This window comes from Pleurodeles waltl, chromosome 12, assembly GCF_031143425.1.
Source record: "Pleurodeles waltl isolate 20211129_DDA chromosome 12, aPleWal1.hap1.20221129, whole genome shotgun sequence".
Classification (NCBI taxonomy): domain Eukaryota; kingdom Metazoa; phylum Chordata; class Amphibia; order Caudata; family Salamandridae; genus Pleurodeles; species Pleurodeles waltl.
The window spans coordinates 653,403,428-653,421,176 of NC_090451.1; the positions used below are offsets into that span (position 1 = coordinate 653,403,428).

The window sequence follows — 17,749 nt, forward strand, 5'->3', positions numbered from 1 at the left end:
TGCCATAATTAGAAGCCATCTTGGGAAGCAACTCTCAGCTCTTGCTTAACATTCTTCAATGACCTCAAAACACTGTTCATCCTGTCCCCACTATTGCACCTGAACTCCTGATTGAGAGTCAGTGTTACAAAGCATCTCCTAGATAGCCACATGATAACAAGAGGCAGATGGTGGCTAGCGGTTGTGCAAAATGGATATCAAATCAGATCGAAAAGATCTCCATCGCATCTTCTAGAAAATGTTTTAAAATGATACCGCGTTGACTGGCTGTTTCATGAATTGTACATTTTAATAAAAGAATACAGTTGAACCTGTTCAAAAGATTCGGAGGGAAAAGATCCTATACTCCTATTACCTCACCTTGGAGAAAGGTCTCAAAGAATACTTTTTCTAATTCTTGACATGAAAACAACAAACAAGTGGGCCGAGGGATAAAAGATTAGGATATGGGTGTCTCCTTGGATATGTTCTAAGGAGATCACATCTGTCCTATTGATTTAACTTCACATACTTTTGTATCTTAGTCTGATCCAGACATATAAGCTGGTTAAGATGCTTTTCTTCAGGTTGACACAGACAGCTAGATGTATTTTGTTTTATTTATCAAGATGCACAGAAATGGAAGTGGCTTGGATTAAATGTAAAGGGATGTTTATTGACTAATGTGTCAGTACCGATTTTCAAGAGAAGGTTTGATAGGAGTTGAAAATAACACCTCTCCTTAAAGATTTAAATCTACTCCGGAATGCGAAAAATAGTCTTACTCCTGTACATGTCATTCAGTACTTATGTGGAGCCTTGGAAAACAGAAAAGCCAGTATTTACTTTGAAAGTCAGACTGTTGCATGTGCAAAGCAAATTAATCTATCTTGAAATTATGCTCACCCAAAGTCAAACAAATATCCTCCATTTATGGTTATGTTGTAATGCCTTTTTTTAAATATTTTTTTTTTTACCAAAACCAGATTTTTCAAGAGGCCTCAGATAATTCTGAGATACCAGTGGAACTCGTATGCATGGAATTGTAACTGGATGATATTTTACCACTACCTAGTACTTATCATTATTGTTGAAAGAAGAACTTGTTTTTTTGTGGTCCCAGTCCATAGACCACTGAGGATTCAGACGGTGGTAACAGGCTCATCATGGGATGGATGGATGGATGGATGGATAGAAAACATTTATATTGTGGCTAAACAAGAGGAATGGTTGTCGAGGGAACAGCAATGCAATGTCTTCATGATGAGATGTGAGCTGCCCACTTGCTAGCTGGCAACACTAACTCTGTCCCCCTTTACCTGGGAGCAACCACTTTGGTTTATTATATAAACAGACTGTTACATGCTGTAAATTGCTCTTGAGAGTAGCACATACATATGGCATTCGATGCTGCTGTATAATGTTTATAAGCCATTAGGTTGTTTACAAGGAATATGTTCACTACAGCAGTCTGTCTCCTGGAAGGTTGGAATTCAAAAGCAAACAAACAAACTCAGCAGTCACATGATAGAACACAAGTGGCTGTAATATCAATAGGAACCCTTAAATTGTTTTCCAAAACAATGTATCTTTGCCCAGAACTTCATTCCAAAGGGATTGTTGAAGCATAATGTTTATTCTTTTATGATTTGTACTTTTGGTGGGGGGGGGGGTGCAATCCATGTTGTTATAAATTCTGAGCAACTTTATAGTCGGTGGATTCACTGCGACTACGCAGTTCTGGATCACCTCTCCTGCTGGATGTAATGCTTGTGCTAATAAATCTGTGTCTGTGTTATTCTTCCATCGTTTGCTGCCTAATTACTGATGATGCTACTGTAAATTTGGCAAATCTTTTTCTGTGCCTCTCCTTAGTTCCAGCTGCTCCCAAAAGTAATCAGCAAGCTAGGACCGACAAAATGAAATAATTATCTTTGCTCCAGACTGTCCCAATCGTTGTGACACAGATATCCTACAAATTTCCATTTAAACAAAGAGGAGGTTTCTGCACAAGAGGGACCTTCTCACTATATTGTTTAGCAAAGTGTTCCATCCCATACATTACAAAAACAATTGATTTTGATTATCTGGCTCGTTGGAAGTTCAATAACAAAACATTTGCACTTCCCAAGTAAGACAATGACATTGTGAAAGAAGCCAATCAATCCTCCTAAAGATACGCATCCCCAATCAAGTGAAAGAGATTCTTAAGTTGTTGTCTAGAGGGGCAGATAGACCTTTTATCTTGTTTGGAAGAAACTGTATACTGATTTATTTTCTTTACCTGGCTCAATTGTAGTTATTTTTCTTCCATGTTGATTAGACTTCCATTATCATTTATCTGGAATATCTTTTAGTGTCATATTTTATTTTTATAATTCCATTGACTTAGGATTCCCTAGAAGGGTTTCAAGGCTGTGTCTTGATTAGGAAACCCAATTGACTCAGTGGCTTTGAGAAAAGTCCTTTGTAAATTAATGATGAAACACTTTGCGTCAGTGCATTGAGTGAACTTTCAGCATTTTAAATAGACAGTTGCCTTTTCAGTAGCTATAGGATTAGCTAGGAGTATAAGTCATATTCGAGCCCTTTGTTCTGAGAAACTCATTAAATAGTTAGTTACACTAAGGATTCTTTCTTCTTTCCATCCAGGGTAACTGTATTTCCCAGTGACAGCATTCTTTCAAGTCCTTCTACTAAACCAGTGAGACTCTTCAAACCTTATATTTGAAGATGTGACTCAACTATTTTGACTACGCGAAGGACATGCAAGGACAAACTGCTCCTTTTATTATTATGGCGAGTACTTGCATCAGTTATCAGTCAGGTGGACCTTACATCATAACCTGCTTTTGGAATGTCAGTATTCTCGTCCAGGTCAGCACTGGGCCCATTTAACCATTCACGAAAACAGGACAATACCAAAATTAAAATTGTTTACTAGTGAACCTATTACTCCAGCATTGGATCTTTCATAGAGTCACATGCTTGAATCAATCCAAGACGTTGACCTGGGAGTCCTACTGTTACATTATATTAGCGGTAAGATCACATTTCCACAACAATACAGGGAGTAACATTTGCTTTAGGTACCCCATACCCCTCTTTTGAAAGACCTGAATGCCAATCCACAAGGTCAAGGCTTACCTCCACTTCCCCATAGGCCACCATACCTTAGAATTTCTAGAGCACAACTGTGAATGGAGAATATATAAAAGATTCCGGCTGGGGAGAAAAGAGGGTCACATGGTTGATATTTAGAGAAAAATTTTAAGTGATAAGTGTTGAATACACTCTGTTGCAGGTCGAGGTGGAGACACAGTCAAAGGCATTTGTAAGAGTTCAGGAGCAAAAATAGTCTGTGACCGTGAACCTGGAGACTGCAAGCTGGCCCTCACAAGGCTCATCACAGTGACAGGATCTGAAAAGGAAGTGAAGTTGGCAAAGGTGGGTTACATGGCATGGCATTGTATTGAAGGAAGGATTGGTACGTTTTGAATATGTGATGCAGTCCAAGGCTGGACTGACTACTGGGCATTGGGGGTTTCACTGGGAGGCTGGAAAGGGTGGGGGCAGTTTTGTAGCAGTGCAGCAATTGTAAAAGCACTGTAGAGTTCCTTGTATATCCAATTCTTTTCAGGCAGCAATAAAAGTTCCAAGTTAATACTGGTAATTAAAGTACCTGTGGGAGAGAGAGATCAGAGTTTTGTCCAATGGCAGTTTTGGCTCTTCTAAGGTAGCCCAGGGGGCTACTATGCCTGCTGCAAAGTACGTGTACTATGTAGATCACAGAACAGTATTTTATGTGCAGTGCCCAGTGGTATTAGCTTTTGTCACAGAGATCCTTTTGTTATTTTGTAGTTCATAATTTACAATCATAAGCTAGCACAGTAAGCTATGAACTGCCATCAAAGAGCTGCATGGTACAGGTTAGAAAGTTGTTTTTTCCCAGTCTTTGATTAGCATAATTTTGCTAAAAAGAGTTTGTTTGGGTAGAAATAAATTATTAGTGAAGTCAAGCCTAATTTACTGATACGTTCTGAATCCTGAGTGGGGGGAGGCGAGAGAACTTCCCAAGCCCCATTTTGGTGGTCAGGCTTGCTTGCTATGTACCCAATTGGGGCTGGTCTGACAAAATGTACCTGGGCTGCTATGGGTTCCTAGTCTGGCCCTGATGCAGTCCTTCCTATAAGGACCCACATTGTGTGCTATTCTTTTTCAGTGTACAACAAATGTGAAAGACTGGTTGCACGGCCTGGTTTAATGTTGTTGGAATAACATGTATATGCATTTCTACACTTTTTCTAATTTCATTTTTTTCCATTGGTTTGTTAGTTGAAATCTTTCTTATCTCGTTCGGGTGCAATCGGTTTACTAGATCCCTCACTGTATTAAAGTTGTCAAGCCCATTGTGGATCCAAATATATTCCTGGACTCCTCTGTTTAGTATGGCACAAAAGAGAAATATTTGCGTACAATTGCATTTTGTAAGTCCTTAAAGCAACAACAGGTGTTGAAGGTCAGGAATACTTTCATGACATTTATGTTCCTCCTCCTCCTCCTATAAGCTTGCCTCATGTTGGCAGTGCTCTCCATTGAATGGAAGGTTCTGTTGAGCTGTGTTCCGTCATCGTTGTAGCTAATTTTATAAAAATATTAGTAACGGCTGCGGTTTTAAATAGTTCAGCTGACTATTGTTAGGGAACACAAAGCCCTTTCCTGGAGGTGTAGATATGGCGTAGAGTGCTATGACTTTCCATACCTATGGCACTCAGTATGTGGACACCAACAGTATGAAAATATAAGACCTCCAGACGATTGAGCCAAGGATATGGTTTTCTAGTCCATCCAGATTTTATTCTACCCATAAAAATTGCTTCTGCATTGTAGGATCTTCATTAATAGTCATAAACATTAGACTAATTCCCTGCTGCATGCTTGGACCCTGGAACATTTTCTTATAATAGATTTTTTTTAACCTTGAAAGGAACAGGACAAAGTGCCTTTATCCATCTGTTAATGTTATGCATCTTTCAATAAGAGTCTATCCATGGCAATATTTTTCCTGAATGTGGATTGCATGATTTCAAAATGACATTTTTTTTTTTTTTTTTTGTTTTTTTTTTTTTACTGCAATGCAGAATCTGACTTTCAAAAAATGTTTAGTCTTTCTACATGAAAGTGAAAATGCAGCCAAATAGGTTTGTGTTTAGAATACTGAAAAAGAAGTCTATCCCTTTAAGAGTCTGGGATGTTCTTTTTCCCATCGTAGCGCATTGGACTGGCAGTTGCTTCCAAAAGTCAGTTCTTTTTTCTGACTCTTCAGAAAAGAATGTCATGTGAATCATTAAACCTTGGAAAATATACTTTTCAATCAGAAATCGATTTTTGACATATTTACTCAACATTTCCAACCATAAGTCAGTGGTTTTCTTCCTGTCTGTGCTGTTTTTTCTGTCCGAAATATCTCCACTTTTAGAAAAGTGTCAATCATGGACAAATGAAGGTGTGTTGTCTGTCTCCTGGCCTCTTATTCGGTTAAAAATAATGTGATATTTGTAATAAAACGTCAAATAGAATAATAAAGGACCAGGAGTTATACGACTAAGGGGCATGATGCAAGCCTTGTGGGCAGAAGAGAAGTAAAAAAAGAGAAGAATGGAGAGATCTGCCTTCCAGTCGAACTCTGAGAGCCTGCAACCTCCTGACAGACTCACTTAGGGGTACAACTAGGGGAGAAGATGAAGTGGCAATACATGTCGGACATCGAATGGTGTCGAGTGACGTCAAAGCCAGTGATATCTCCTTCAAAAGCATCAGATACATTGTGCTCACTTTGGAAGAATGGATCATTGACTCATCAATGTTACAGAATGTGCTTCGCAAGTCTTTCATGTCAACAGGATTCTGAAGATCAAAGCCAAGCAGAATAGCTTCACTGTCAAAGTGATCACCACAGCACTGACACATTATCTATGCCAAAAAACTCTCAATTATTGGCGTCGCCATCTCCAGAGCCTATGATCTCGACTGCATCACCTTGGCTTCAGTCGGTGCCACTGACATCAATTTATTTTTAACTATGATTCTTCACAATAAATAACCTCACCCAAGATAACACCAATCTTTTCATTTTACTCCATATCACCATCACAAGGAAAAACCTCGAGGGCTTTTTAGGAGTATAGTACCACAAGGCCTCCTCTCCAGGATAGGACAATTATTTCGCCAGATCCAGCACCTCTTCCTTTGTGTCTGATAAGGCTGTCAATTCTTTATGAGAACCTTTTACAGACTCCTCTGTGACCGTTTATGCTATCTTCTCCAAATACTGTGTTAAGAACAAAGAATTCCTGAAAAGAGAGGAATAGACCTTTCGAAAGCAAGATTGCTGTGTTCAGACTCAGATGATATGTGGCGACATACACTCAAACATCTTTAGCTAACTTACTGTTCCTAGTATCACTGGTGGGCGACATTATCAAATTTTCAGTGCTTGCTAGGCAAACTTCATAATTGGACATTAAAATGGAGACCCGTCAGCCAGTAGTAATTATCATTCAATAGACCAAACCACTGCTATCTTTAGCACTAGGGCTGGCGGATGTGGCCAAAGAGAAGTACATTACATTAGTGGCAGTTAAAATTGGCAACACTTCGTCTTAAGAGAAAGTATAGGCCGCCATAAAAAGACCCAGAATGTCTAAAAGCAGACTCCGTTATTGTAACATCTATTTGGTGCAGGCGTGAGTCCTCATCTGAGTTAATTTCCCCTCCAGAGAGGGAAAGTGAGAGATTGGATGCTACTGCCGGCGAAAAGTGCTGTACTGCTTCCACCCATTAAAAAAAAAAAAACAAAAAAAAAAAATGCCAGTGCTTCCTGGTAGCTGTTACATAGCTATTATAGAGTGATATGGCAGGAAATTTGGTAGTTTATCATTAATCTTCCCGAGTATCGGAAACTGGACTGTCTAGGGACAGTCCATAAAGGCGTCCTAGTGTCTAACCAGGTGATAAGTGCAGCTGTGGATTCAACAGACCTTTCTGCAATGAGCTCCCTAATTGACTGTCCCAACCGCACCCCCAGAGCAGCAGTAATACTGGATAACAATAGACAAGTGGGTGTAAAATATAAATAAGGAACACTCTGTATGATCCAAGGCTGTTCCACCACCAGTTCCTCCAAAGCCAAGAGCAAAACATCAGTGCTTCATCTTGAGGAGCGAAATGCTAGTGCCACTAGAAAAGCGTGCAATAACGGGTACCATCCAGTCAACGAGGCCGAGGAGTTTATTTGAGATAATTTCTAATACAAATGAAAGGCCAGCAAAAAGAAGACACTCAGCAATATGTTTGCCATCAGAAAAGAAAAGTTCAGAATGCAGGCCAGCTCAAAGTTACCTCCATGTGTGTTTTCAAAATGCAAGGTGATAGTAGAAACCCATCTAACATGAAAAGGAGTATTTGTCTATCCCTTTCTAGATTATTAGTTTATAAAGAAAAATAGCCAGTTACATGTGGCCCAAGTCAACCTAGAACAATCGGATTCAAGACCGGCACAGTGGTGTATCCTGTCTTGGACAGACAACATAGGCACCACTGAAGGAAGGAAGCATGTATCCTTTGGAGGTGATAGTATTACATATCCGAAACAAGTACTAGGTACTAACGAATACCAGCAACATAACAGCTAGGCAAATCTTCTGTTCTGGGTTCAATGGCGTCATGCATCTACATAGTCCTTAATGCAAGGCTGCATATTGTGACAGTTGTAGCAAAGACTGGAAGACAGGTATCCATAAAGAGATAGTAGGAGCACAAACTACCTGTTTCCTTTTGCTGAACAGTTGCTTGTATGGTGGTGCAACAGGCAGAACCTATTTGGGTATCTTTTCTAAAGAAGATAATGTAGCAAGTCATTGTAACTGATGTCTCACTTTCAGGATGGGGAGCACACATAGGCCATCTGGCTGTTCAGGGACTTTGGCCAGACAGTGACACTACATGCCACATCACCTACCTGAAACTGAGAGGTCTATCTGGCTTGTAGGCCTTCCTCCCTTCACTGAAGGTAAGAAGCATTCAAATGCAACATGTAGACCTTTTCATAAATTTATAAACATTACCGTCTGCACTCTGACATTTAAGCGGTGGCCAGAGTGGGATAGGTGAAACATATATATATTTTTTAATCAGATGTACTCTCACTTGAGCGTTTCATGACACCTGATAACGATTGTTGTCTCTTACTACTGCCTAAGAGGTGCTTTAGACCATAGTTTCTATCTTGCAGGGCTATGTTTGATCTGTGAAGCATACATAAATATACCTAATAATCACCACTGTGTGTGTTAAATAAAAAAACACAACTCTGACCATAGACAGCAACTGAAAATACAGTGCACTTTGAGTCCCGGACTCTGAAAGGGACAAGACTCTTTTTTCACTATTCTCGATGTAAGCTATCACACTGCATTTTTACCGTCATGTAGACAGGTAGGCACTTACGATGCTGCAGTGCAGTTGAAATAGACATTTTAAAGACATCCAAATCGCATCCAGGGCAAACATCACCACTGAAAGATCCATTACATTGATATACGGATAAAGGCACTTGGTGCTGTTAATTTCATGGTCAAGCATTATTATAAAAAGTGTTCCGAGGTCCACTCCCGCAGCAGGTCATTATTTGAACGTTTGACTTCAATGAAGATTCCTAAAACTCAGAACCAGGACTACAGGTGTGTAACCTTTTCAACTTCATAAGCTCTGATTATCAGACAGCAAGGGCCCTGCATTGTAGGTCTTGATGAATATCCATAAAAGTTAGAATATTTCAGTCTCCGCAAAGGAATCTCGAGCACGCCCAATATATTAAAAAAAGAAAACAATTTTTAAATGCCAAACTGTCCCTTTTGCATTTAAAAAATCCTATATACAGTCTGTCATAAGAGTTATTTCCAGATTGTTTGAACAATTCAGTTTTATCAAATTAGATAAATGTCATTTCATTATAGCATAAGCTCCAACATCACTGACAATGAAGCAATTGGCCCTAAACTAACTTGTCAAATGAAAGGACATTCAATCTATATGGTATAAGTAAAAAAAAAAATACGGTTCTTTAAAAAAAAAAAAAAAACCATTAGGTTTGATATCAAATAATACTTGTACTGGTAGTTGCCTCATAGTCTGTTCTTTTTTTCCTGTTCAGATAAATAGGATTTCTGAACACTGGAGGGATCTTGTCACCCTGGCATTAAGGCTTTTTTTCCCTCTTAGATGTTGACAAATTGACTTTTTATTTGATGTTTTATAATGTCACTCTACTTTTTTTCCTACCTGTTACTCATTCAAAAGGTGGTGCTTTTTTCCATGTATATTCCTTCACTTTTTGTGAAGTGTACCACCTGTGGCAAAAAAAGCAGAATCGGCCCCACACTACCCTGTCTGTGTGTTGCTTCCAGCTCTGCATTCGACAAAAGGATTGTGTATTGCGGTAGAAAATGTCAAAAAGACACTGAAGTAACAGGAGAGCATCTCAGTCCGAAAAATGTGAATATTCCAAATCCAAGGAAAGCTGGAGACCTCATACACATGCCCAGAAGGCTAAACATTCCGCCTTTGTGCCCGAGCTAACACTCGGGAAAGCCAAGATACAGCTGTCTCCAAAAATGTTGACGGTGCTGTTAAGTCAGTAAAAGCAGAGCGGATCAAAACAGATTATATCACCACCACCTCTGGTTTATCATCAGTTGTTGATGGAAGCCAGATAAAAAAAGCAGTGATGCTTTTCGAATTCTGAGGTGATTTATTTTTTCTTCCAAGTGCCAACCTTCTCTCTGCTACATCGTCTACACCCTCGTTGACATGTTAGATTTACAAACTGCAGTTCCATTATTGACGGTGTCTGTGGCCTCTTTTGCTTGTCATTTGTGTCTACAGTGTAAACTATGTCACAGTCTGCTGCGTCCTTCGTTTCTGCATTGTCTACAGCTTCATTGTTGCTTGTCAATGTATCATCAGCCTTTGCCATTTCACCTACTTTTTCAGTGGTTCCTGTTGTACAGCTGTTGTTGGTATCTCCTGTGCTCTCTCATCCTCTTTGGGATTGGAAGATGGTGGTTTAAGATAAGTTTACTCCAGAGGGCTGGCATATACACGAAGATAGCCTTTACAACCAGTGATACAAGGCAAAAGACGTTCCAGCCCTTTTGTGGGTCACAGGTATAGAACCGGAAGGCAATGTGCTGGCCAGCAGAGGCACCCTTCTTCCAACTCCTCCTCCCCTGCTTCAGTGGCCAACCTGACCACTTTAGTTTGTCTTCCGCAGCTCATGTTCACCCAGTGCGAGGTACCTCCCGGGTTGGTTATCCAGCACATCTCACAAATGAGTCTTGCAAGTTATTGAACAAGGTTATGCGTCATCCTTTCTTTCTTCCATGTTGGAAGAGATTCAAGTGGAGCATCTTCCCATTCGCCTATACGAGGTGTGCCTGTTGCTTTCCAAAGTTACCCTATAAAAAGTAATGAACTCTGAGAAAAGAGGCAGTTGTTAGGCTTGCCATGTCTTCATTCCAAAAAAGATGGGGGCCTCAGTCCTATGTAGGGCCCCGTCTCCGCCATGCCTTCCTCTGGAAGAACAGATCTTAGATACTAATGTTGACGCAAATACTGTCCATAGGCAGTTTTTCTTTCACGTTGCCTTAATCACTTTTTCTAATTTAAAATTGGCTTATTTTATAAAGACCAATTAAAACTGGCCGGTACAGCCTACAACAGGTTATAACAACTAGTTTAACTTGGAAAGATACATGGCTTTTCTGGAGGAAAATATATTTTTATTTTGTTGAATGCTCCTGGATGCCACTCGTAGGCAAGACAGATCAGTTCTTATGATTTCAGTGTAAATACACCAGGAAGAATAAAATAACTAGTGTTAAAGGTAGACAACTTTTGTTTTACTGTGTCTTGGCACACACCAGCTAGTAAAGGGAGGTCCACCACATGAGAGGATTTTATAATTAACATACAGTTGTGTTACGACCTACCCTTGGTGTTTTCCCATCACTGGCCAAGCTTCAGAGTATTACAGCTGTCAGAATTCTTTTGGGAAGGAGTTGCCAAAATGTAACATTGATTCTCTCGTAGGGGATTTCCATGTATAGTCATAAGCACTGAATAGTTCTGCACGCCTGCGGGGACCCCGGAGCACTGTTCTGAAGTGTATTCTTAAGTGTAGATGTTCGCCTTTCTTGAGGAAGGCCTGCAAAGTCACTTAAGAATGTCAATGTGCAGCCTAGAGGAACGGCTACAAAGGCCAAATTGTTCATTCTTTTGGTTGAAAAAAGGATACTGTAGTATAGATATACATTTAAAAACATGTTTATTCTAGAGATGAAGTAGAAAACATCTTTCACAAACCTTTTTACAACTTCAAAATAAGGATGAAACAATGCAGGGCAGTGTAGCCCTTAGGCTGCCATTATACAGAATGTAAATAGAGCTGTGCCTTTAAGAAGAGAAAGTCTTCCTGTATCCCATCATGCATAGCAAAAGGCAGTTGCCTCAGTTCTTTTTTCCGGCTCCTTCTGACAGGACCCTGAAGCATTGAGCTCCACCTATTTATAGTTTTTTTTTTTTTTTTACTAGAATTCAACAAAAATCCTTTGGATTTCATTTTCACTTGACGTTTTTCAACCAGAGTGAATGTTTTCTGTCTTTTTTTTGTCAAATTCTGACAGAAATTTGAGGCTTTTTTCCACCAGCATGCCTTCTCTTTTTGATAAGTGCCCTAGCTGTGGCAGGAAGAAGGCCAAAACAGACCCACATCAAGCCTGTATTATTTGCCTGCCGTCATCTCATAAATCTGATGCCTGTGACATTTGTAAAACCTTCTCCAGGCGCACCCTTCGTGACCGGGAGAAAATTTGTCTTCAAGCCAAGGAGGACAGTAGACGGAGGGGACAATCCTGGTAGGTCAGTCTTCTACCAGGGCTCTCACTTTGTCCTCTGGAGCAGCTTCCAGATCTGCTAAAAAAACGTGACAGGTTCCTGACGACGTCGAGAGCATCGACGTCGAGACAAGGAACAGCTCGCCGTCGAGGAAGAGGCATCGCTCGCCATCGAGAGCGTTATCATCGACGAGACGGCGTAGACATTCGCCGTCGAGAAGTTCCCTGTCCAGGTCACCGTGGACGCGAAGATCGACGTCGAGGGACAGTACTCGCCACTGGAGACTATCAACGTCATCCCACCGACGTCGAGGCAGATCGCCGTCGAGGGGTTCTCAACGGCGAGAGGAGTCAACATCGAGAGGTACACGTCTGCGTCGTACTTCGACGTCAAGAAGGCATTCAAAGAGACCAAGGAGAGTCTATATCACCTCAGAATCCTCGGCTTCTCTGATTCTCTTGCCACCTTCACCTCAGCCTTCTCCTCAGCCATCTCCTCTACCACCGACATCTCTGGCACCTACAGCTCCTCCGCCGGTACTGCTTCCAGAGGCCGCCCCAGTGACTCCTGCAGAATCCACAAGACAATCATGTCATTCTTCGAGATGTTCCTCTGCGTCTAGATACCGTCATCGGCATGACTCGGATCACAGGTCTCCGCATTCCCACCATAGACACTCCTCTTCATCCACAAGAGATTACTCTCCGACGTTATCGGACTCCCCGTCTCCGAGAGTTTCTCCCATAGATGATGTGAATACTTTTCAAGAGGTATTAATTTGCTGTGCTACCAAGCTGAACATCCCTCTGGCAGTACCCACTCCAACAACTTCTGTCATATTTGAGAAATTACACCAGCGATCTTCGGCTAGACCATTACTACCGCTGGTCCCAGGGTTACTTGAACTGGCAATGGACATTTTCCTTACACCTTCCACAACCAAGACTACTCCTTCCAGACTCATAAAGAAATACCGTCCTCCGGAGCAGGACCCTTTATTTCTGAGAGCGGATCCAGCGCCCGATTCGGTGGTAATCGTGGCTGCTAAAAAGTTGCATTCAACATCTCCGTCGCCTTCTTCTCCACCAGACAAGGAGAGTAGAAAGATTGATGCCGCAGGCCGCAAAGTTTGCTCAACCTCAGCCATCACCATGAAAGCGGCTAGTGCCACTGCCCTGTTGGGCAGGTATGATCGCGCCCTTTGGGATTCTGTGCTACAATTTGCTGATTACCTTCCTAAAGACAAAATGGAGGATTTCTTGGAGATTGTAAACGAAGGCGCCATGGTCTCCAACCAAGTGATTAGCGCGGCTGCAGACTCCTCCGTGTTATCTGCACATAGTTATTCTCCGGGCGTATCCTTAAGAAGACATTCCTGGCTACGCCTTACTTCACTCAAGCCAGAAGAGCAACAGAGGATCCAAAACCTTCCTTTCTCAGGTTCCACTTTGTTTGGGTCTCATGCTGACGACGAGATGTCTAGGATGAAGACAGAATTAGACACTCTGAAGGCAGTGGGCATCGAGAAGCCAAGAGAACAACGGAAAACATTCCATCCCTACCACCGTAGATTCTTCGCTCAAATGCTTCAAACACCGCAGTGGATGCCTCCGAGATCCCAGCACCAGCAACACCAGAGACCTTTTTTGACCCAGCGAAAACAAACAAGGGGTCGCTCCACACCACAAACCGCCCAAAGGGGTCGTCAAACATCGGCGTCTAAACCCTGAATCCTCACTTCCCCCTCCTCCATTACCCACTACAGTAGGGGGAAGTATTACGCATCACCTGGAAGAGTGGCAACGCATAACATCAGATGCCTGGGTTTTGAATATTGTACAGAATGGCTATTGTCTCAGGTTCATAAACCTTCCGCCTTCTGTTCCACCCAAACCGGTGAAATACCACCTCGACGCTCTCAAAGTAGAGGTAAGAACCCTATTACAAAAGAAGGCGATAGAACCTGTTCCTATGAACCAGCAAGGAAAGAGAATCTACTCGAGGTTACTTCCTGGTTCCAAAGAAAAACAAGCACGAGTTCCGACCCATTCTCAATCTAAGAATAGCCAACAAATGGATTTGCAGAGAAAAATTCTGAATGCTATCCTTACACCAAATCTATCCCCAACTTCATCAAGGCGATTGGCTTTGTTCAATAGATCTCCACCACGCTGACTTCCACATTCCCGTGGTAAAAAAACATCGGAAGTTCTTAAGATTTCTCGTCGGAAAAAGCCATTACCAGTATACAGTGCTACCCTTCGGCCTCAAGTCAGCACCGAGGACGTTTTCCAAATGCATGGCGGTGGTGGCAGACCATTTAAGGAAACATCGGATCTTCGTCTATCCCTATCTAGACGATTGGCTCATAAAAGCATCCACATACCTAGAGGCCCAACAGCACTTCAATTGGACCTACCAACTACTCCAGAGACTGGGTCTTCAGGTCAATCTCTCCAAGTCCACAACATCACCTGTACAGAGGTTGCACTACTTAGGCGCCATCATCGACACCACTCAAGCAAAGGTGTTTCCTTCGGAGGAACGACTTTTATCAATCCTCCAGAAGTGCCAGCTGCTCGAGAAAATCCCTCAGGTCACTGTAAGAGCGATATCCTCTCTCCTGGGGTCGATGGCGTCTTGCATCTATCTCACTCCCAACGCTCGCCTCCATATGAGACCTTTACAGGAGTGCCTAGAAAATCAATGGATTCAACTAGTAGACGATTGGGAGAACAGCATCCTTCTTTCTCCCCATGCCATTCAATCCCTCAAGTGGTGGTGTTCTCTGAGCAATCTCCTGAAAGGGATGCCATTCCACCAACAGCCTCCCACTCAGACCGTAGTCACGGATGCATCGCTGCTCAGATGGGGAGCGCATATGGATCACCTTCAGATTCAAGGCTCTTGGTCGCAGAGGGAAAGACTATATCACATCAATCTCCTAGAGTTACGTGCAGTCCATCTTGTGCTTAAGGCCTTCCTCCCCGCATTGACTGCGAAAACTCTGCTTCTCCAAACAGACAACATGGCCACCATGCATTACTTGAACAAACAAGGGGGCACCAGATCCAGGACTCTGTCTAAGGAGGCCCAAGCTATTTGGCACTGGCTTCTAACCAGGAACTTAACAATAGTAGCAACTCACCTTCCGAGCATACAGAATGTCCAAGCGGATGCCCTCATTTGAGCAATGGACGAAAACCACAAGTGGGTTCTGCACGACGACGTCGTCCACTCCATCTTCTCCATGTGGGGTACCCCTTCTATAGACCTATTCGCAACCCCAGAAAACAAAAAATGCCAAGGCTTCGCCTCCAGGTACTACCATCCAGGAACATTGGGGAATGCCCTGTGGATAAACTGGTCAGGAAAATTTCTTTACGCCTTTCCACCGCTTCCCCTGATACCGACAGTCCTCCTCAAGCCGTCCCACTCCAACACCAAGATGATTCTCATCTCCCCGTAGTGGCCACGCCAGACCTTCTTCACCTATCACTCCGTCGACATATCAGATTACCTTGCCGCCCGAACTTCTCACGAAGTTTCGAGGCCAGATGAGACATCCCAACCTCTTGTCTTTGAATTTGGCAGCCTGGCTACTGAGCTAGTGCAGTATGGTCACCTTAATCTTCCTCAGGACTGCATGGAGATTCTAAGGGAGGCAAAACGCCCTTCCACAAGAACAACTTATGCCTTCAAATGGAAAAGGTTCTGCATATGGTGTTCGGACAAGAACTTTGACCCAACGACATGCGGAGAAGAAGCTATTCTTCCATATTTATTACACCTGGCGAAGTCTGGCTTACAGTTGTCATCAATCAGAGTACACCTTGCAGCACTAACAGTATATAGGAAAAGTCCTTCCCAAACCTCTTTCTTTAAGATTCCAGTCATAAAAGATTTCCTAGAAGGTTTAAAAAAGGTTTTTCCTCCTATTAGACGTCCATCTCCTCCATGGGAGCTTAATATAGTCCTTTCGCGTCTGATGCTCCACCCCTTTGAACCCATACACAAGGCATCCCTCCAGCATCTTACCTGGAAAACTGCCTTTCTTGTAGCAATCACTTCAGCTCGCAGGGTTAGTGAGATCCAGGCCCTTTTGCGCTCAAGAACCTTATACGGTTTTTCATTCCTCAAAAGTAGTAATGAGAACACATCCTAAATTTAAATCTAAAGTCATTTCAGACTTTCACGTAAACCGGACCATCTCCTTACCGACTTTCTTCCAAAATCCATCTACTCCTGCTGAGAGAACCCTACATTCTCTCGATGTAAAGAGGGTTTTAAAATTTTACTTAGATAGAACAAAATCATTGCGCAAATCACAACAGCTGTTTATTAACTATGGCCCAGTTAGAACAGGTCTGGCCACCTCCAAACAATCCTTATCCAGGTGGATTGTCTCATGTATCTTATTCTGTTATCAGTTAGCAAATAAATCCCTCGATGGCAGGCCTAAGGCCCATTCCACTAGGGGCAAAGCAGCAACTGCTGCTTTGATGAGAAACATTCCGGTAGCAGAAATCTGCAAAGCGGCTACATGGAGATCTGTCCACACCTTTACTAAGCATTACTGTCTTGATTCGGATGCTAGGACAGATGCACAGGTTGGACAGGCCTCTCTTAAGAATCTCTTTGCGTGATTTATTGTTTCTTTATTGTTCTGTGTACTCCACTGCGGTTATTGGGATGGGCTTGCTAATCTATTCAGTGCTTATGACTATACATGGAAATCCCCTACGAGAGAAGGAATAGTTTCTTACCTGTAACTCCAGTTCTCTCGTAGGGGTATTTCCTTGATAGTCATAAGCAACCCTCCCTCCTCCCCGGTGGAGTTGACATGATAATAACTATAATAATAATATTAATAATGAAAGATATATTCAGACTTCTTCATGTCATATTACAAGCCTACAAAAAGAACTGAGGCAACTGTCTTTTGCTATGCATGATGGGATACAGGAAGACTTTCTCTTCTTAAAGGCACAGCTCTATTTACATTCTTTATAATGGCAGCCTATGGGCTACACTGCCCTGCATTGTTTCATCCTTATTTTGAAGTTGTAAAAAGGTTTGTGAAAGATGTTTTATACTTCATCTCTAGAATAACCATGTTTCCCAGTATCCTTTTTTTTCAACCAAAAGAATGAACAATTTGGCCTTTGTAGCTGTTCCTCTAGGCTGCACATTGACATTCTTAAGTGACTTTGCAGGCCTTCCTCAAGAAAGGCGAACATCTACACTTAAGAATACACTTCAGAACAGTGCTCCGGGGTCCCCGCAGGCGTGCAGAACTATTCAGTGCTTATGACTATCATGGAAATACCCCTACGAGAGAACTGGAGTTACAGGTAAGAAACTATTACTTTCTTCTTTTAAAGATGTGCATTTGCTGCAAAATGCCACTTTTGTAGCTTTTTGCCCAATTTGAAATTTTCATTTGAAACTAAAAGCCATATCACAACTGATCAATCTCCTGGAGTAAAGGTATAATTTCGCTAAAGGAGTTTGGATTGCAGTAAAAGGGTTGAACTAGATCAAGCAGGCTGTTCCTCCAGTCCTTCAAAGCCAGCTTAACTCTGTAGGATACTTTTCTGCTAGTAAAAGGGTTTGCTCTCTGTGGTTACCAATGATACCTGTTCTTGTACAATTAACCTTAAATTATCTGATATAATCATACTATTCTTAAGAAGGTGTTTTCTAAGTTTTATTGGAGCACAATAAATGTGTGATAACATGAAAGCAAATTGGATTTATGTGTGATTTATTTATGCTTTTATGAACTTGATAACCTATTGATTGACTGTTCTGC

At 41.9% G+C, this 17,749-nt stretch overlaps 1 protein-coding gene across 6 annotated transcripts in view; it reads left to right on the forward strand.

Annotated features, from left to right (window-relative positions):
- Positions 1 to 17,749, forward strand: part of TDRKH (tudor and KH domain containing) — a 445,279-nt gene that overhangs the window by 118,229 nt on the left and 309,301 nt on the right. For all 6 annotated transcript variants that reach the window (XM_069218300.1, XM_069218302.1, XM_069218305.1 and 3 more), the window contains exon 5: positions 3,284 to 3,426. In XM_069218300.1, coding sequence (XP_069074401.1) covers positions 3,284 to 3,426 — 143 coding nt within the window. The remainder of the gene's footprint in view (positions 1 to 3,283; positions 3,427 to 17,749) is intronic.